This window comes from Apus apus, chromosome 7, assembly GCF_020740795.1.
Source record: "Apus apus isolate bApuApu2 chromosome 7, bApuApu2.pri.cur, whole genome shotgun sequence".
Classification (NCBI taxonomy): Eukaryota; Metazoa; Chordata; class Aves; order Apodiformes; family Apodidae; genus Apus; species Apus apus.
In genome coordinates, this window is record NC_067288.1 from 8,448,977 (window position 1) to 8,470,515 (window position 21,539).

At 37.1% G+C, this 21,539-nt stretch overlaps 1 protein-coding gene across 28 annotated transcripts in view; it reads right to left on the minus strand.

The window, feature by feature from the left end:
- Window positions 1-56: 56 nt before the first annotated feature.
- The window catches only part of ZBTB41 (zinc finger and BTB domain containing 41), a 91,231-nt gene continuing 69,748 nt past the window's right edge, over window positions 57-21,539 (minus strand). For 26 of the 28 annotated variants that reach the window (XM_051625298.1, XM_051625297.1, XM_051625290.1 and 23 more), the window contains 10 exons: window positions 18,507-19,710; window positions 16,090-16,297; window positions 15,353-15,422; window positions 12,825-12,972; window positions 12,000-12,129; window positions 10,176-10,271; window positions 8,630-8,736; window positions 7,082-7,187; window positions 5,935-6,023; window positions 57-5,208 (listed from right to left, as the gene is read on the minus strand). In XM_051625298.1, coding sequence (XP_051481258.1) covers window positions 4,565-5,208; window positions 5,935-6,023; window positions 7,082-7,187; window positions 8,630-8,736; window positions 10,176-10,271; window positions 12,000-12,129; window positions 12,825-12,972; window positions 15,353-15,422; window positions 16,090-16,297; window positions 18,507-19,629 — 2,721 coding nt within the window. In that variant the 5' untranslated portion in view covers window positions 19,630-19,710 and the 3' untranslated portion in view covers window positions 57-4,564. Of the gene's footprint in view, window positions 5,209-5,934; window positions 6,024-7,081; window positions 7,188-8,629; window positions 8,737-10,175; window positions 10,272-11,999; window positions 12,130-12,824; window positions 12,973-15,352; window positions 15,423-16,089; window positions 16,298-18,506; window positions 19,743-20,383; window positions 20,472-21,539 lie in introns of those variants that run through there. The other 2 variants (XM_051625302.1, XM_051625304.1) reach the window with 2 other exon arrangements.

Below are 21,539 nucleotides of genomic sequence, written 5' to 3' on the forward strand. Positions count from 1 at the left end.
CACACGCAACCCTTTATTAAACAAAATTGAAACAAAAAAAATCAAGCGAAGCCAAGTGTTTTTCTAAATAAATTTAATTTACAAAAGATTTAAAAATAAAGAGGGAGAATGAGACGCACACAAAGGTGATGAAAAAAAAAAAAATCTGCCTCCTCTGTGTATCTTTCATGAGCTTTAAAACTGAAAGATGTACAGAATGTTGTGTTTCCACGCTGTTTAAATAAAAAGGGGCAGAAACCAAAACTTAGCAAGCACCCCTGCAAGAATCCTGTGAAGCAAGCAATGTTAAGACGAAAGAACTTTACTTTTCCGTAACAAACAAAATTACACATAGGACTGAGTACTTCTACATTTACAGCACACTTCCTAACTTTTCCTTATAGCCAAGAATTTCCCCTAAAAAGACAACTTTACTTAGACTCCCATCTAAAATATCAACCTGTACAGATCACATTTAAAACACGATCTCATGTATCAGTGACAAAATATTGAGTTTATTTCACCTTATTCTTTCATATAAAAGGGTATCAACACTTAAACATGATCAAAATGTGTATGGGGGATTAAAAAATGTTGTCATTGCTACCTTTAACCCATAAAATCCTTTTAAAGCAAAACATTTCTTATGAACCATGAAAAAGATCCTTATGGGCTTAAGCAAAGTGGCTGCCCTCCATTATATTCTGCCAGTGTCATTCTTCAATACAAACCATGAAATAACCAAATCGCTGTGAGATGATGCTGATGAGAAAGATCATACATGAGTGACATCAGTCACAAGGACCTACAGATAAATGTATTTTATTTCCCTTCAGCCTCAGTCATGTGGAGAACACACCATCTGGATTAGTTACACATATATGCTCAACATTGAAAAATTTCACATCGTTTTCATTGTTTCCAGGGAAAAAACCCTACTCATCTACAACAGCCTTCTCAGAATTCATTCATAATTCTACAATAATGTACTTCTACACAGAAATTATTTTAAAGGTAAAAACTCCGTAGCGCTCTGTAACACATTTCATGGTCAATCAAGCACGTCACAAGGTGATCCCTTTGAAGCAATCTTCAGAGTTCTGGATGCTCGTTCACATTTGTCGTTAGGGAAATCAGCTTAGTTCTTTGATAATTCCAAATAAATCTTTTGTCATTGTGTTCTGGCATGACACATCTTTAAAAATAACTACCCAAGTTATAATCCAGACTAAAGTAGCACTGTATTTTTAAGGAAAACACAGCCTTACAGAAGACGTATCATCACCATTACAATTACTGATGTTCAGCATAAAAAGAACCCGAGAGCCATACCTCTGTAGGAAAAGTGTCAGTGCTTAAAGAGAAAATTCCAATATAAATAAATAAACTAAACATAAAACCCACTTAAAGAATTAAAGGCAGTAACTCAGTCAACAACTAGAAATTTGTTTAGCAGAAAAATACAGAATTCAATGTTTAAACAGAACAAGTGCAGCAAGTTCTCAGAAGCCAGGTAGCAGTTTAGAGTACCAACACAGACTCCACTCTTCTTCCCAAAGGTCAGTATGTGAAAAAAAAACCCAAAACTTTGTGCTATGTGCCACTAATCATTCTTTAGAGATATTTTTAAGAGACCTGCTTCTTCCCTCTTTGGCAAAAAATGGTCAACTGAGTCAAAGACTGCCAGATAAAACATAGCCTCTATTGTAAAAGTGCTCTCCAGATCACCAGGACACGCACTCTTGGATGAGTACATACACATGGAGGTACCAGACACCTGTGGAGTTGCAACCCATGCAGTTGTGAGGTGCAGATCTCCACCCTTCATCTCCAGTCCTCTTACAAGGAACTGTCCTCCATCAAGCAGAATTAAGCCACTTTCACCTACCAGATGAAGTATCAGTCCATGAAAATCTACTTTGTTTATATATGAATTTTAAATAGATGCAAAGCCATAAGAATTAGAACACATGATATTAAAAAAATAAAAACTATGTATCTAGCGTGTAAGCTTTCCTATTTTTCTTTCACTGTCAACTGGCAAAGATCCAGCCTGACCAGCAGGTAAAAACACTAACTAGTAGGGTTATCTGCAAATAAATGAACGCCAAAGAACTAGTAGGTAATTTTTTTCCAGGAATGACTAGTAATTCTGGTCACCTGAACAGCGAAGATAGTGCTCGTTTTTTTCTGAAAAACGAGTCATTTTATGATCTGTTTCTTAATGGGCACCCAAAGCCATGAAGCCCTTTGGAACATGTTGACCTTTATGTTTTCTGAATAATCAACTGAGCTAGAGATAAAGCCATTAGTCAGAATATATATAAAAGGCACAATCATGAAAGATTTTTTAAAAGGACAGTATCAAGTAAATATGCTCCAAATTCCATTTTAGTATTTTCCCAGAGCCTTCCAAACAGACTGGATTTTAAAATAAAAAATTAGTTACCAATTATTTTTAAGCCACTGTTTTGTCAAAATCCCACAATACCTCTTTCTACTGTAGGACAGAAAAGACAAGAAATAACAAGACTCAGGATTTTCAGTCTGAGAACAGCACTGGCACCATTGATTAATTTTGAGCAGCACAATAACAAATGCTGGAAATCATGTTTCACATCCACATGTGGCAATCTGAATATGATACATACATGTTGACTCAAAAACTACACATAAACCAGCAGTTTTCAAGCCATGGAGTGTAAAAATTACAGAAACAGTTTTATTATGAAAGGAGATGGAGTCAGAAAGCAGGGAGGGTAGTACTTGATAGTGTCCTTTCAGCAGGTGGCATTAAATGGCCTCATTATTGCTGTATTTTTGCTAGTATCCAGCTTCTTAGCACATACATTTACAGCATGTCAGTCTGAACATTCCCAGAGCACAGCTCTAAATTTACTTGAGAGACACAAACAGAACAGTTAAACATATGTAGTCCTGTTTTAGAAACTGAACTTGTTAAGTTTAGGACTTCTATTGTGCTTCTTTGGCTAAGTCCTATTTAAATATCGGTAACACTTAAAATCCTATAACTCTGCCACTACTTAACAGCTAACAGAAATCTTTGGTGTGTTTAGGTTAAGAATCCATTAGGGAACAAGCTTCAAAATACAAACATTCAGGCAGCTCTGGCCCCTCTCCTGCAAACTGCTCAACACTGAAGTAGGTGGGGATTAAAAGAATCTAACACCAAAATATCTGAATAACATTTAAAATTATTTGCATCATTTAGAGTTTATAGAACTGGGATGATAAACGATCTTTTCACCACAGATCACTTGTGCTCAGGTTACTGGATAAATTTAACAGTTACAGTCATACATATACCTCCAGTTTCCCATTTCAAAGTTTTCTTAAGATAATAATTTAAGAACAGGGAAAACTGGGGAAAAATTTGCCTTAATGTGTAACTCTCACAAGCAATAACGAAAATTATAAAACTACTTCAGATATTTTCTTTGGCATGTTATTCACCAAACAAACACAGAATAATTATTTTTAAAGTAAGCTTAAAATAGAAAGCTTGATGAGGTTAAATTAGACTAGATTTCATGGTGAATGACACTAACTTCTAGTTAAAAATGTGGGGTTTTTTGGTAAAAACCCTAAAAAGCTAAAAGCTAAAAATAATTAAAGACATAAAATACTCTCAAGAGTTTCACTGTGTTTTATAAACACAGTTCAAGAAAGTGAGAAACAAAATGTCACTAGCAACTCACAAGAGATTTATAATTGCTGATTATTTCTTTTTTTCAAATAGAAGTTTGATAATGTTCCAGAAGTTATAGCCTTTAAAATTTTCAGTGGGTCACACTGCAGAAGATTAAAAAAGCAAGAAAAAATGCAAATTAAAAATGATAAAGGAATAATTGTAGAAAATTAGACAATACCATTGTCTAGATCTTCCCACGTAATTCAGTATTAGAGGTCAAGGAAAAATTAAGAGGCCAAATGCAGGCAGCTTAACAATACTTAGTGGGATCAGCAAACACCCCGTTTAGTGTCTTCATAAAATATCTGAATCACTTTTCAGAAGAATCTAGTTCCTGTGTCCACTGGCTAGAGTTCAAAGTCCAGGAGACTTTAAAACCCTCCAAAACTGCCTGAGGGTTTGAGTAAAATTATATTTTAACTTCCTACATGAAACATAATTAATAATAAATTTGTGTTTTATATCCCTGCCTGCCCTTACAACTTTAATTTTATATAATCCTTACTCTTCCATAATGCTATTACACTTAAAACATTAACCAAAAGTGAGATGCAGAAAGGCAATTGTTTTAAAAATTAATAACCAGATATGAAATTTCATTTTTCAGCTACTATCCTTAAAATATATTTCAGAGCTTAATTTTTAAAAGACCATCTATAAGATTTTAAAAAACTCTTAAAATCACAAGAGACACTCTTTCAGTATGCATCAAAATGTGCCTAAATGTTCAAATATTATGTAAACAAACCTGTTTTTCCAAAACTATGCAGAAGACTCATGAGTCCAAATAAAATATAAAATATAAATCTGAATTGCCATATCAGCCTTCTTTGGCTAACGGCTCAGTAAATTAGGTGGAATGTTATGGTCTGATCATGAATGTTCACTGTTTGAAATATTCTGTACAGTAGGAGCTGTATCTAGCCCCAATAAAGTTCCAAGATATGACTGGTCTCTAGGATCCAACATTTGCTCAGGCCTTACAGGGTGAACAATAGTTGCAGGTTGTGGAGTAAGAGTATATTTTTCTAGAAACGACAAATCTGTTGCTCGCTGATAATCCGTCTGCTCAGGTTGTGGAGGAAGAATGCCATGGGACTGAGTGGTGTGCTGTACTAGATCAGCTTGTGGATCAGGCATCTGAACTGGTACCAAAGTCACAGGCACACACACTTCTGTAGATACATTCTGTAGCAAAGTTTTGGCTTCTGATTGATATGCTTTGGACTGTTCCACATACTGTTTAGCCTCAGTTTGATAAACTTTATCATCAGAGGTGTACTGCACTGGTAAGGAGACTAGTTTTTCCTCTGAAGAAGATGTCAATGCCTCTTCTGCAGCCTTTGATCCATGAACATGATCCATATGATATTTCAGCTTGTCTTTCCGTTTAAATGTTGCATTGCAGTGCTGGCAATTAAAAGGTCGAGCATCTGAATGAATAACCATGTGTTTTGTCAATGTCTTCTTAATCCTAAAAGACTGATTACAGATTTGACATTTGTAGGGTTTCTCGCCTGTAAAGACAGAGAAGTAAGAAAGTTATTCTGAGTAACACCATGTCACACCTAAATATGCAAATACATACATGCATTATGGCACAGAGTCCTAGTATAAGGCAATTTTATGGAAATTTTGGAATCAAGGGATTAAAAGTTTGTTTGGAAGTTATACTAGCATACCCTTCTCTTCACATACAATACTTGAAATTTCTGCCAGGTACACACAAAGACAATCAGAACACAAACCAAATGAAAAAAGAACAGTCTTCAAACTGTTATGATAATGGCACTAAATGAGTTCAACTTGTACTTCAATGCACTTTGAAAGGACAATGATTTCCCTACACATAAGGCAGGAAAACCAAAGTCAAACATATAGAGATGCAATCGAAAGGGATTTCAAATGCTTGTTTAAATTACCACTTGAAATGTAGTATTCTCTGGACCACAAAAATTATTAGAAGGTCTCAGAAAATTTGGCTAGAACATACACTAAACTAAAGAGATAGAGAGAGCATACCACAAACCTGTATGGAGGATTATCAGTACTTCAACAGATACATTCAGAAGGTAGTATTCAGGAATCACCAACATATAAAAAAGAATTACAAATCCTGCTTCTTCCTGCTACTCTTACCCTGAATGCTCAAAAACCACAATTAAATAGATAATCCCACCAATGTTGATGCATAAAAATACATTCCTACATATTCTGTGGTTTTGTTGAGGTTTTATTTTTACCTGAATGTGTCCTAAAATGCATTTCCAAACTTGATTTCCCTTTAAAAACTTTCTTGCAGACTTCACACTGGTGAAATGTTGCTTTATATCTTTGAAGAAGAGAAGATATTTCACGTTAGATAGCTTTATTATTAATTTTAAAAAAACAAAACAGTATGCACACAGTCCTTTCTGAAATCTCGAACTACAAAATAGCTCAATATCAAAGTCTCTGAATTTCCTCACTTATGTTCATGTTTCCCAGCATCTGCATACCAATAAGCTCAATCAGATTCTTTTATATGTTCAATCTTATTTTCTGCTGGGATTGGCACTTTGTATTCAAAGAACAAAAGCCACTAAAACTTCTTTTCTTCTTTCTAAATATCCTTAAGTAACAGCTTTTGCCCAACATCCACAAGAGGCTTTCACTTTGGCAGAACTACACCATAGCTATAGCACTAGGAATGGTTTAGGTTACTGGCTACCAAGAAAAAACAAGATTAGGCAGACAATGTACTGTACTTTCAACACAAGCATGTCTATAATGGCTTCTACACAATGCTAATGAGTACAAGCAGTCAAAACACAAAATTGGAAGGAACAACTAGGTCTCAGTTCATTTGAAAATCTCTAAAAGGCTTATTTTTGGAGTACAAAAAATTAAAAACACTATTGCATTTCCAGTTTAGAAACATAGCTCTATAGAGTATGTCTACAAAGACAGACTGCTTCAGAATTTTTACCTACTTTCAGAGCCACTAATCTCCTACTAGCTTCTAAACATCTAAGAGCAGGATAGTTCTCACAGTGCCTAAATGATACCTAGTATTTCAGTCTTAACTAATCTGCAGTGACAATATTACAGCAAGTCATCAATTTAGGATAACACAGACGGACAATTGACAGACTAAAATTTGATCCTTATTTAATGTTTTTATTTTATTTACTAAAAGATGCTAAAAAAACCTACATCTTGCTTGAACTGTGAAGGCCATTTTCCAACATCCACTACAAACCATAATAACAGTATCTCTTCTGTATTAAGACTAAGGCAACAGGCATGAAGAACATACACAGTACTAGAATTCTGCACAAACATGCAAGTCCCAACAAAATCAGTTACAGTACAGAAGTATGTACACTGTTAGCAAAAACCCACACTTACTTCTGCCAGACTTTTTCTCCTAGATGAACACTTTTATAATGAACAGTAAGGTGATCTCTACGGCCAAAACATTTCCCACATTCCTCACACTGATGTGCTTTTTCACCTGCAAGGGGAAAATTCAATAAATTTTAGTTAAATCTTCTTGAACTTATTAAATGTCTAAGAGATGTAACAATAAGACATACAGTACACTCCTGTTCACAAAGTCCAGCCAATTGAGCTCTTCCATACATTATTCATCAGAGTAGGATTCTCTGTTATCAATTCAGTAACTAGGTTAGTTCTATCAGAATAAGGATTTTTACCACTTTGTTATACATTATTATTATCAACCGTTTGTCATTTCTACAAAGAAACTCCTGCTCATGAGTTAAAGGACAGTTCCCCAAGCACTCACTGCATGACAGGTACAAGTGAATGACTAGGAAACTACTCTCTTCGTTATGACCCAAAATGTGGTTATCTTCAATAATTCGGGGGCTTTAAAAGAGAAGCTTATTTAAACATACCAATTACCTTGGTAATTTTTAGAAATTAAAATTACATCACAGTACTTCCATTTTTAATTATCCTGATTTACATAGTTACCTTTTTTTCTTTTATGCTGCTGTTTAAAAGTATCTTGATTCTTTTTAGTCATCTTGACATCTTCCACAAAGTGGCAGAATATTTCTTCTCATGTAAGTAGGAGGAGTGTGGACAGTCAAAGAATGTAACTTTCTAGAGGGGGAAAAGCAAATAGAGTAGAAAAGAGGATTTTTTTTTGTACTTGAGTTTTCAAAGATTTCTTTATTTTATAGCAGATATTTTGATTTTAAACACCAAAAAAAGAAGCTGTCTTTCAAAATAAAGGCTCAGGAAGTTTAGACTCTGATCACTTTCAAATATCCATGCTGCCTAGAACATATGTTGCCTCCTAGAAGGCCACATTCCCTTTGGATCCTTTTTGGAAAAAGGATAAGTCCCTAGTGAATCTTTGCTCTTTCTCTACATTTGATAAACTTTCTGCTTTTTGTGCAACAGGTTTTTTTTCTTCCTCCTGATCAACCCTTTTGGCTGTTCTCAGGGTTGAATCCCACCACCTTCCTTCCTTCCCTCTTCCTCATAACAGATACTTCCGAAACATCTCTTTGATGTTCTTACGTTAAAGTGATCAGTGTATAAACTTTGACAGAGATGGTGACAGCTTCTTCTGTGATGTGATAATAACAATTCACACAGTTGCTATTAAAAAAAAGAAATCTGAACTCATTAAAAAATCCTCCTTTTTCACTTTTGCTTTTTTATTATTGTTTTTAAAGCAATTCACTGTTACATGTTTTTGACTGTCCCTCAACTTTCTATGTTAACATGGAGGAAACACTTGGCTTTTAAACCTTGCAAACACGTATGACAAACATTATTTTAGTAGACCTTAAAAATAGTGAGAACTTTTATCAGCCCTAAAACATTTCACAAACTGGAAAAAAAAATCTGTAATAAATTTTTATTTGATCTTATTTCAAAACAGTAATTTCAAAGTCAATTTTCAAAGAAAATGCCTACCTGAGTGTATTTTTTTGTGTTTTGTCAGATGGTCATGACGAATAAATGTTTTCCCACATTCTTCACATTCATACCTCTTGTCGTCATGGTGGACTCTTAGATGAAGTCTGTGTATTTTTAGTCATAAACATAACCAAAAGATGCAATGTTGTTAACATATTTTGTACTGCTAATTTAATGCAAAAATACCAGAAAACAGTCTTTAATGCTTCACACAAATATTAGAAAATAACTTGCAGTTGAGGTATGCTCGAACTGGTCTGAGGAAGCATAGCAAGACACTCCATCTCTCAATATACCTGCCTCAGTTTCACCCAGTGATTCAATTCCTTTTTGTCTCTCAATTTTACAGGCCCAGGCCTGGAGTGGAAAGATTCCCATGAGAAAGAAAAGGGCCTAGCAAGCCCTGAGCTGGTAACAACCTTGAAAGGTATAAACAGGCCAAGCTGACACACATAACACCAGCTGCTCTCCTGTGTTGAAGAACATAGAGCCCAGCCCAGCCACAGCCAGGCCTCAAACGGAGATAAAGGAAGAACAAGCAGATAAACAAAAGAGTTTGCTTGGTGAGAACAGGGCCTTCGTGGTTCTTCCACCGTTTTCCTTTTATTCTCCAATGAGAGATTTCGGAGGAACGGCAAAATAGTTAAACAACAGCAGTCAATGCACTTTATTCTGTAACAGCCTGGTCCCATCTTACATCAGACTTCCCATACACTTTCCCAGGAGGTTGCTGGACCTTCTCTCCAGCAGGGACACTTGCCAGAGACATTAATTCTCCAGAATTAAGAACCACCCAGGGACACCCAACTGTGGCTGGGAAAGGGTGAGAGAGATTAACTCCTTTATTGTCTTTATTAGCAAACTACAAGTAATTTTCATCAGGAAATGTTAAGATTAGAGGATCCTTTAAAATTGAGTTATGTTCTAGGCCTAGTATAAAACTTGATAATCAGTTGCCAACATTTTAATGGTTAACCTTTATTGTCTGATCCAATTACAAGCAGTAACCTTTCTTGTTAAGATACCTTTCGCATTCTAACCTTGCCTTCCGTTCCAATCTCCCAATTTCCCTACAATTTGACTGTGCTTGTGCCTTCTACTTTAATGAGTTAAGACCCCAGTGTTATATGCAATAAATCTCGATCTGTGCATATATTTCTTGTGTGCTATCTCACCCCATTTGGGACAGAAAGCAAGAAAGAGCAGAGTTAAACTCTCATAGTTGATTTTAATTTAGCAGCATATTTTAGTCCTCTGCTTATTTTATCTTTGAACAACAAAGATGCAAGATAGTCAACTTCAATACAAGTTTTATATGGGATTCTGTCTGTGTTTAAACATCTTGTATTAAAAATTAAATTACTTATCAGAGGTTATTAATATATTTTCAATATTTAAGCATGTTTAAAACATTTACTAATGCTCTTCGAGATGGAATAAATCAAAAGACATACATTACAAAGAATTACACTGAAAACCTGAGTGCATATATGTTACCAAGTAAGCAAGACAGTTTAGCAGCTTATTTAATAAAAATCTGTACCTGTAAGAGCTTCCATGACGAAAACTCTGCCCACAAATACTGCAAAGATGAGGCTTCTCTCCACTGTGAATTCTCAGATGTTCTTTCAAAGTTGTTCTGTTTAACAAAGGCAGTAAAATTTAATTTTAAGCTATGTCATTGACACTTTAAAGTGAACAGACTATCAATTTCTCAATTTAACTCCTGTGGATCACAATATATCCAAATAACTGCATTATTTTTTTTCGGATTCATACACACATACATTTGGACAGCATACATCAATTTCAAAACTATTTTCTATGTAATAACTTCCCTGTTAGTATATGTATAAAAGTAGAGCCTTAAAAATTAGGCCTGAAGGAAATCGAGATTACAGATGTTAATTTTACTTAACTCAGTGCAGGGCTTATTTAAATACATATATATTTATACAGACGTAAATATACACACATATTTAATTCTACTTTTACTATTGCCTTTACAATGTAAAAAAAGTGCATGCAGGTGCAAATTCCTTTCAAGAAAAGGAATCAGACAATAAAATTTATTGTATAGATAGCTGGTAAGTGCGAGAACTAAATAAAAGAGAGAATTTTTTTATCTCCTTTCAGTACTTACTATAAACATTATTTTACAAATAGATTTTTTATGTTTTACACAAAAAAAAAATTTTTTACAAGAACAACAACATTTAAATATTCAACTCCCTTACATAACGTAAATGAAACTTGAACTAAGTAAACATATTGACATATTGGCTTTTTTTTTTTTAAAGCAGAAATTCTTTCTGCAGTTCCAAGTGAGCTTTATAGAATTGAAAGATTATCTGTGCTTTATAGATTGATTGTTTACTATATAATTATTGTATTAGTACCTTTTCTTTCAACATACGTATACCCTATTGACCAAGCTACTAGAAAAAACACACCACCACCAAAACCCATTAGGGACAAATCTTCCTCCTAAAATGCTTCCAAGGGTTTTTTATGCCAGTCATCAGAAAAAAGTAGTAAAGATCTTTTAATATTCCCCAAATAGAACATAACTAGAATCCTAGTCACATTTATTGAGATTAAGCTGTTTTTCATTAAAAAAAGAAAAGACAACTTCCTGTTTCAGAACCTAAACATAAATCACCATTTGGAAAACTCAAAAGATCTCCTTTATAGAGCAATGCAAGACACCTGCACTGAAACCATGATAACTCTGAAAATTCACATTTTTCCCCCTCATATGAACAGATACAGGAGGGAGAGTAATCTTATTTCTCCAGCTTTTACATGCTCTTTTTCTGTACTAGAATTTGTGAACCAACTTTTAGAGCTTTCAGTTTTTAAAGCACTAAATGAACATTCTTCCTCCATTTAGAGAAGCAGCTGCAAAGGTTGCACAGTACTATTCCATCTAGCATGAAACCATGTTTGTAAAAGTCCAATTTATTCTTAGCTCCTCGTATTCCTACCCACACCAGTTAATTATCAAAATACCTACAGCAGAAAACTTTTTCCCAAACAAATGCAAGTGCATTTGCAATGTGCTCTTCTACAACACAGGAACCTTAAGTGAAGTGTATCAGATGTAGGACTTTCTTAATATAGTTAATATAATTAATACAGTTAATATAATCTGTCTCATAATTAATTGCCTACAGTTGTCACCCTTAAAGGTCACCAGAAAATCCCATACTATCTGTGGCTCTGACTCCATCTTTTAATTCACTATTCCTCTGAAATGATCTGATTTATGTGAAAACCTCAAAGCTAAAAAATACTTGGAATCAAATAAAGCGAGGTAAATATTTTTCTGTTCTGCTGCAGTTCAAGTAGTCACACAACTCCTTACCGTTCCCTCACAGATTTTCCACAGATGAAACATGTCCATTTCCTCTTTCCTCCATGGGTACATTCTATATGGCGTTTCAGGTTTCCTGTATCATTAAACTGGCGGCCACAAATATCACAAGGAAAAGGCCCTATAACAAGACAGACACACATACTATCAAACTGTCAGTTAAACCAAACAAGATGCACAGACTGCTTACTTGTGAAAACCCTGATCAACTTACAAAGCAGAAGTTTCTCCTAACAAATGATTACTGGTTAGTACAGCCAAGATACTTTAATTAGACTTTGTGCACTTTCTGCTTAGGTAAGTTATTTCTAATTCCTGGGAGCAAGTTGAATGATTGTAAAGCAAAAATTTAGAATAGTCAAAAGTAATTGAGCCTGCTTAGACTGAAAAAACAAATTCCCATTACTATCACCAATCTAATTCCCACTCAGCAGAAATAATTCCTAGTAATAAAAAAGTCCTTGGAATACTTCAGGAGGAAAGAAAAAGGTCATTGGAAAACTCCAGGAAGAATCTGACACCACAGCTGAGAAACAATTTCATGCAAAAAAAAGTTTTAAAACATAACTAACCTTCACTATGCCTCCCTCTCAAAATTTTGCATTTCTCTAGGTACAGTACAATGCCTCATCAGGGCAGCTGAATAGAAAAGTAAAAAATGAACAAAAAAGCCAAAACCCAACTCCCCCACAAAACTGGAAGAGAGAGAACTGGAAAAGGAGGTGAGGTAGAAACCAGACTGATGAGGACATAAAATGGTGGAGGAAGGTTTTACTTTAAATGTATTGTTTACATGTCAGAAGGAGGTTTCTATACCGAGATGGAACTTTTCTTGATGTTTCAGTCTTGCGAATCGCGATTTAAAGTGCTCTTCACAGTAGGTACACTTAAAGGGTTTATCCTGAGAGTGGAGGATCATATGCTCTTCTAAATGAGGTCTCCGAGTGAAAGATTTCTTACAGATCTAAAATTGACAACACACTTTGTCAAAGACACGTTAGTTATAACCAGATTTTTTTCCTATTCATAAACTCTAAAACAGTTTGTCTGCTCTCTGCAACAATGTAAGATGAAACATGTTCTAAATATTATTCAAAAGCATACTCTGTCCCAACTTGAAGGGCCTTGCAGTCAATATTAAAAAAATAAATAAATCTGTGTTTACTTATACCCTAGTGGAATGCATTATGTCAATTACGATGCTGATCCATGGCAGCCTAAATCAAGCTACTAGCAACTCCTGCATAAAGTTTTATGTTCCATTTCCCCCTGCTCTACTGCCTCCAGCCCTTACCAGACACTTTTCCTAGGATGTTTCAACACAGTAAGTCAGCAGAAAACCCAACAAAAGAAAAGCAAATAGTTCTCGCCTGGTTTTGGATGCAGAAACAGCTCAGTCTGACTGTGGTAAAAGCTACTGTAGAACTAGTCCTACCTGTTCCTTTGTTTTCTCTGGAAAATTATCTTGACAGCATGCATTAAAGAGCAAATGCCAATACCAACAAAGAAATCTCTCAAAATGTATTTTAGAGATACAGAACTCTTGCAATGTTAAAATTATGTAAGCTTTCTAGTACTGTTTTCAGATTAATTAAAATCTTAGTGTTCAAGAATTATTAGTAGTCAATAAAGCAAGCATCCAGTTCAATTATGGAATTAAAGCCACAACTCAATTGAGGCATTTAAACTAGTTATTGCAATTTAACATCAAGGTCCTATGTTTTAACATAAATCAACATGATGCTCACTGATTTCACAGTGGAACTGCTGCCATTGCTTGTAACAGCTGAATTTAGTACTAACTCCCACACCTTAAATGGTGCAATCAGTGTCTCAGAGCACACCTGAGTACCACTATTTTAGCCTCAGAAAATCAGAAACAACACCTTTATTTGTTTAAAAACTCATTAATGTTAAATGCAAGTGTAAGAAAATCCCACATCCTTTTAAAGCGTAATAGCCTTCTTGCTTTTCTTTACTATCAATACTCTACGAATTTTCTCATATTTCTCAAAGATTAACGTGTGGTCACGAAATCCTGGTGCTTACACATGGAGTACAGCATAAACCAACAACTCAAAGAAATCCTGCAGCTTACTTTTGTGGCACCTCAGGCCTCAGGACATACTAAAAAACCTGAAACCAAAGTCACAGCTCCTAAGGATTCTGCTCATTCTCCAATTGCTATAAAAGCTAAAATTCTACCCCTGCTTTCAATTTAAGTCCATTTTCAACACACGTGAGCAGTAGAAGAGCAGTGGCTCACTTTTTAAAAATTTCTACTTAACAAATATAAGATTTTTCAAGCAAAACCCACCAAAATCCAACCAAGCCAGAGAGTGAAATTGACCAAATAATTCATCTAGTAAGAGGACTTCTGGAGAAATTAACATCAACAGTATTGCACGATTGATCCCTACTGTTAAAATGTTTCATATCTAGTAACAAACAGAATCTGTAATATGTTCACATCTGGAAGATAACACCTGTTGGACAACTACAAAGTATCTCCAACCGTGGTGCCATCACGAGCACATGAACACCACAAACTCCTACAGTTGATATCTCCCAACCTCTTACTATATAAGTGAAAGTTTGTAACCAAAGCAAGATTAGTAATCATGTTACAGCATCTAAGATTACAGACATAAGGGGCATATACCAGTTTGCATACAAGAAATAGCCTTCCTGAAAAAAGAAAACAAAACCAAACAGTAAACAAATTCCCTTGAAAAAATCCTGACAAAGCCCCACATTTTAAAACTTAAAACATTATTTGGCAGCAGATAGATAGAGAATGGAAGTTCTACAAACTCCTTCTGGCAGTAAACGTAGTTTCATGCACATACTTCTCCTGGAGAAAAATCAAGGAAAGGATTATGATTTTATAACAAATTTAGTACAAATTTACAACTCTGCTGATATGTATGTGCAGCTAAATGAGAAGCTGTTTCGTATTTAACATATATTTTCCCTGCTATTGAGACAGCCTTCCAAAAAAGTCTACTTTATGGTCAGTGTTTGATACGCATAACTAACGAAGAGCAAATACTCTGTTTTTAAAGTATTTACTATACACAAGTCTAATAATCTTCAAATTGATGTATTCAACAATGATAATAGCTGATCACATGAAAAAATAGTGCTTTCAGCTATTTTAGAATTCAATTTGATATTACCTACTTGGTCACTAGTTGTATGCACAGAATAAATGTCATTACATCAGGACATAAAGAGGAAATTTATACCATCATTTACAAAACTTACTAAGATGTCACAGAAACACACACCACACAAAACAACAGTACCTATATAAAAAACAAAAGTACTGAGGTATTACTTACATCACATTTCCAACCTTCACTCTTCGTCTTCTTGATAGAAAGAAATTCTTGTACATTCTCTGGATGAAACCTAGGAGAAAGACAGAAGCTGAAAGTAGTTATAATTTTTAAGATCATCACCAAATACTAAATATCCATTTCTAAACTTTGTGTGTCATGGAAGTTGATCACCAAACAAACAGAATACTGGTAATTAAACAATTCCAAAGGCTTAAGTAACTGGCAAGTAGTGTTGATACCTGTAGAATCTCAGATGATAATTGGTAAGACAGAGGAGAATTTAAATTATAATGCTTTCTGGATATATAAAGTGAAAGAGAAAAAAGTGGCACGGAAATAATATCTTATAATTAGACCTGCCATAAACAAATTTTTAACTTAAAGGAATTTGCACAGAAATAGTTTATCCATCTATTACCATCAACAGGATAACATCACATCTAAAACCAAAGAAGATAACCTATTCCTCCTCCAAATTAAAAGCAACACAGGTAATTATTAAGACTGTTGTGTTCTGACTGACTGTGCTAGCTAATCTGAGCATTTAGTCAGTCCCTATACACTCTTTATGGCAGGTTAGTTGATACTGCTAATCTCCACGTCCTTTAAAATACACTTATTTAAAAAAACAGCTATAGAAATAATGCAGATATGCTGTGGTATACATACGTTTTATCTTTGCTGTTGAACTGAAAAAAGATTCTTCAGAAATACAAGACAAATTTGCTCATACTTGCCTCTTCACGTGCTTTGCTAAAGTCTTTTTGCTTGCATGCAGCTTATTGCAGTAGGGACATTTGTGTTCCTTTTTATGAAAGTCACTATCACCGGAGTGTTTCTTTCTGTGCACTGTTAGGTTGGACTTTGTTGAATAGCGCTGGTGACATATATCACACTCAAAAGGCTTCTCACCTGTATGTACACGTGTATGGCTCTCATATTTGCCTATACAACAACAAAATCTGTTAGCATAAACTGAAACAGGTATCACCTACATTATACACACCATATATACACATTTGTGGTTTGTTTTATAGTATCTCTCAAATGTGGTCAAGATCTAAGTACCTTCCACACTCAACTGAAGGTGTGGTTTACACCACTGAAAACTGCACAGTGATCACATATGTGTTTGATCCAAGGTTCCTTCACATACTTTCACATTTAACTATTTTTAAGATAAAGAGTAAAAATTAAAAGCACTTTGTATTATCATTAAATTTGTGTGAGGGTTATAGGACCCCCTTGTTAAACCCTACATCATATTCTGCTCTTCGGTACTGAACATTATACTACTCCTCTTTCATTAGGCCGATTGTGAAGTACCTTTTCATAACTTTTTGCCTTGCAAAAAAACAGTATTTTTAAGGTACTTTCAAATAACAAAATACTGAATGAATGATACAGACCTTTGCTAATTATCTGTATCTGGGACCCAGGATATTACCATAAACAAAAATACTACTCTTCCATTTCTTTCACACCACTTGTGTTCTCTCTTCTGTTTGCAGTTCTTTTCCAAGGACAGAATTCAGTCCAACAACAAGGATGTACCTACTTGAAGCCAACAGCAGGCTCTTTGCTTTGCACTAGACTTTTTTTTTTTCCTTCACGGAATATACATCATACTTCTGGGAGTTAGATCAAGAAGAAAAAAAAAAAGTACTATGGCTCATAAATTTAAAATATAAGTAAATTGTCTACAGTTATACAAGCTCATGAAGAAATACTTTACGCATCACTTGTTTTAATGCTACTTCTCATATATTTTTTGAGCCCAAAATATGAATTCCAAGTCATGGAAGTGTAAAGAGAAAGGGGTTTCCAATGTGTGCAAAACTAAAACATACTATTATAACCCTGAATACTTACAATCTATTTATTTCTGCAGAGTAGCCTTTCAGTATTACTAACAAAGCCCTCAAACTCAGAAAATTTCTGTATTGCTTTTATTTCATGATATGACACTACAAGCACACTCAAGTCCCATATTTTTAATGTTAAATAGCTTCTTCTATATGATTTGTGACCTCGGAAAACTCATTTCACGTCAGCAAGCTAAGCATACTCTGTGCAAGCAGGAATTAGCAAACACACATCCCCACCCTGTTTTCATAAATTAATAAAATTTCAAGATTATAAAAGACACAATGTGTCTATTACAGGAACACCAAAAAATGTCTGATGCTATAAGGAACTGTTTCTTTCCTGATTCCCATCACTGAAAGGAAATCAGTACCTTCTGTAATCATGTACTTGGATACTAGGAAGTACTTTCTCATAGAGAGGGTGATTAGACATTGGAATGGACTTCCCAGGGAAGTGGCAGAGGCACCATCCCTGGATGTGTTCAAGGAAAGGCTGGATGTGGCACTTAGTGCCATGGTCTAGCTGATGTGGTGGTGTTAAGTCATAGGCTGGACTCGATGATCTTAAAGGTCTTTTCCAGCCTTGGTGATTCTGTGACAATCCAACATTTATTCCAGGCGAAAGTACACCAGAATTCTGGAGGACAGTAGTAATTGACCTTTAATGTGGGAAAAGAGGACGGAAAAGCTGGAATTTTGACTCTTCTGATATCCCAAGTAACTATACACCTAGATTTGACTGTAACATAAATAATCTCAACCAAACGGATTAAGCTGACAAATTACTTGGGATTACAGACCAGAAAAGTCAAGCTAGAAGTCAGTGACTAGGTCCTAAACAACTACACATCATGTAGACTAGAATAATTTCAGGCTGCTTGACAATGGGACTGTTTTACTTCAGCAATAATGACAGCTTTGTTACTTAAAATTAATTTTCCAGAAAACACAAGTTTCGGACTTCACACAATTTACCATCTAATACCTTGCTGTATTTCCCCTCACTTTTCATACATGCTAACACCCAGAATCCAGAGCAGTGAAAGAGAAATAAATTTAGCTTTTGCAGATTTTTCAAATAATGCATTTAGTTCATGTACAAAAGATGTTTAGCACCACAGACAAAACCACTTAGTATGTTCAGAAAACTTAGCATACTGGACCAGTGAGACGATCCAGAAATTCTAATCTTCACTCTAGGACAGAGAAAGAGCTCAGTTTATTCCCCATACAAATAACACCACCATATGGTAAAAAGGAAAGAGATCAACCTAACTTGGTCTTACCTATTCGATCAAATTTTTTGTCACACTTGGGACACTGCAGTAGTTTTTTGCTACTGCTTTGAATGATGACTGGAGCCAAGCCTTCAGGAATACTCCCTACTGAATCAACCGCCTCAGAACCCTCTTCAGTATCATTCTGTTCTTTTTCACTTTGCTCTTCTGACTCTGAATCTTCACCTGACATTTCCTCTTCCTGTCCTTCTTCATCAGCATTGCATTCACTTTCACTGTCTTCAAATTCACTTCTGTCAGATGTTTCCTTGTCAGAACTGACCTTTTCCAAAATGTTGTCAGAGGCATCACCACTTTCATTGTCACTGTTGTCAAATTTAGCTGGACATCTACGGTTTCTCGTAGAACGCCTCGTGGAAAAGTTGGCTTTCTCGAGCATCTTTAACCCATGTTTTCTTTCCAGTGAAAGGGATCTGTGGGTTCTGGCCAAATGATTTTCTAAGGACTTCTTGTAACAGAAACTTCGGCCACAAAAAGTGCACTGATGACTATTTAACAGTTTACCTGTCAGTTCATTGAGTGTTTCTACTGGTGTAGGTGCATCAGTTACCACATCAGTCTGTACATTAGAAACACTTTCATTGTTTAGTAACTTCACTGCATCTATGATATCTAAAAATTTTGCTGCTTCCAGCACTAACGGAATTTCATTTTTATACACAAAAAACTCAGAGGTGTAGAGAAACTCAAGCAAATGCTGAAAGACAGAATGAGTTACATGATCCAAAGTGACAACATCGGTGCTTGGATTTTTGCTCAAACAGGCATGAAAATAACTACTCCCAACAGCCACTACAACTTTGTGAGCACTAAATTCTTTTCCTTCTACAATTATGAGTAAATCACAAAATGATGGATGTTTCTGTCTATCGTCATTTAAGTATTTAAGCAGATTTTTGTTATACTGCAATGAGCTTAAGAGCTTTCTTTGTTCTGATGATGGTGAAAGTTCTTGGGAAGATTCAAGCCGATCTGCAGGAACTATTTCTGAAGACTTGGGGACAATTTCACGTGCGCAGTCTACTACAAGAATCTGTTCTGAAGGTTCTTTCTCATGGCCAAGATGAACCTTTTCTTTTCGATTTGCAGCGACTCGCCTCCTTTTCTTCATTGCAGAAGTGCAACTTTAAAGTCAGGAGCTTCATAGGTGACTGGCGAAAATTCCTCGTGAAGACTTGGTTCTGCTCCAGACCTTAAGAAAACATGTAACAGTAATTTCATAATCTGCAAAAGAATTACGACAAACATTACTCTCAGCACTAAACAGTAACTGCCTCTCTTCATTACTGCCTTTTGTATTTCACTCTGAGCTTTACCTACTCTGCGTACCTCACGCTTTTATTAAACTACAAAAATCCCACCACTTCCCCCACTCCAGAGCAGGGCACAGCGCTACGGCAGCAAGTGCACCACACGGCCTATCCTTAGACCCGAGGGGGCAGCAGGGGCTGCCTTGGCCGTGTCCCAGACGCACAGAGCCCGTGCAGCCGCCCGGGACGGGCGGTGTCATCACACGCCGCTCAACCCCAGCACGCGGAGCCGGCCCCGGCCCCGGCCCCCCTGCGTTCCCCGCCCGCCCTCGCTCCCGCGCAGGGACCCGCCGGGGCTGCTCGGCTCGGCCCCCGGCCTGTCCCAGCCCGTGCCCAGAGCGCGGCAGGGCCCGCGTTCAGCGCCTTCTCCCCGCGCCGGCAGGTCTGCGGCGGAGGCGAGGCCCGGCCTGAGCGGGTCCCTGCGGCGCCAGGCTCGGGGCACAGAGGGCACCGCGCACCCGCCTCCCTCATCGCGGCGGCCGAGCGGGACGTAAAATGGCCGCGCTCCTCCCCACCCCCACCCCCGCTGCCCCTGCGGGGCGGCCCCTCCCGCACCTGCGCGGGGCCGGGCGCTCCGCGGGGCCCGCTCGGCCGCCGATCCCGCTGCCCCCGCGCCCGCCGCCGCTGCGGCCGCTTCCGGGTCCCGGCGTGCGGAGCGGGCGGCGCGGCGCGGAGCATGCGCGGCCGGGCCGGGCGCGGCGCAGGCGCGGGGCCGGGGCCGGGGCCGGGGCCGGGGCCGGGGCCGGGGCCGGGGCCGGCGGGTGCTGCCCGGCCCGGTGCGGGGCAGGCAGCGCTGCGCGTCACAGCAGCGCCCCACAAAGCCTTCAGGATTGCCAAGCTGCCAGTAGTTCTCCTCAGGATTCTTTTGCGTTTGCCTTGTTTCTTGAGTGTTTTCAAGGACGCGAGAAGCGTGGTTGTGAAATGCCCGGTGTTCATGGTTCCCGGAGGGCAGAAACAGCCCCACGGCTCCGGGAAACATCCACTTGGGGGTGCAGTTCCCCCGAAAACTTTCGTCCCCCTGTTACGTTTTCAGCTTTACAAAGATAACGCAATTGCTAGTGACGGCATGACACTGAAACCAGTTTGTTTTTCTGAGACCTTAAAGAAGAACAATAATGTTACAGCAGGATTAAACTTCATTCCACGCCATGTGTTCTGTATTGACGCCTTGTAAGTTGGCGTTGGTTGTCGGCACCGTAAACACTGCAGAACTTTTACTTCTTGTGCTTTTCAGTAAAAGTCCTGAGAGCATTCTCAGAGCATTTGTAGCCTCCTGCGTGTTGCTGTACTGTCCATGCAGCCCTGTTGCATTTTCATGAAGGTCTACAATGACTTAGCTTGGGTTTTTCACTGTAATAGTATGTTCAATTAATATTTCAATATTCAGTTATTTCAAATATATATTAAATAGTATCGGTTCTTTCAGTTATTACTTCTGAGGTGAAGCAAAGGGATCAAGAGGTAATACAGCAATCAATGCTACTGGTTTTCTTGAACCAAAGACAAAAGTCTACTCTTCAGGGCATCTGTCCTTGTAGGGTGTTGCCTGTGTTTGCCCGACTTTCATTTCTCTAGAGTCATAGGTAAGCTGTACATAAACTAAAAATAAGTGTCTCTATTTTCATTTTGCATGGGAAAAAGAAGTTTTGAGAGTAACACACTGTAAGTTTTAAGATGAGCGTCACATTTCACTCTCATCTGAACAGCAAGT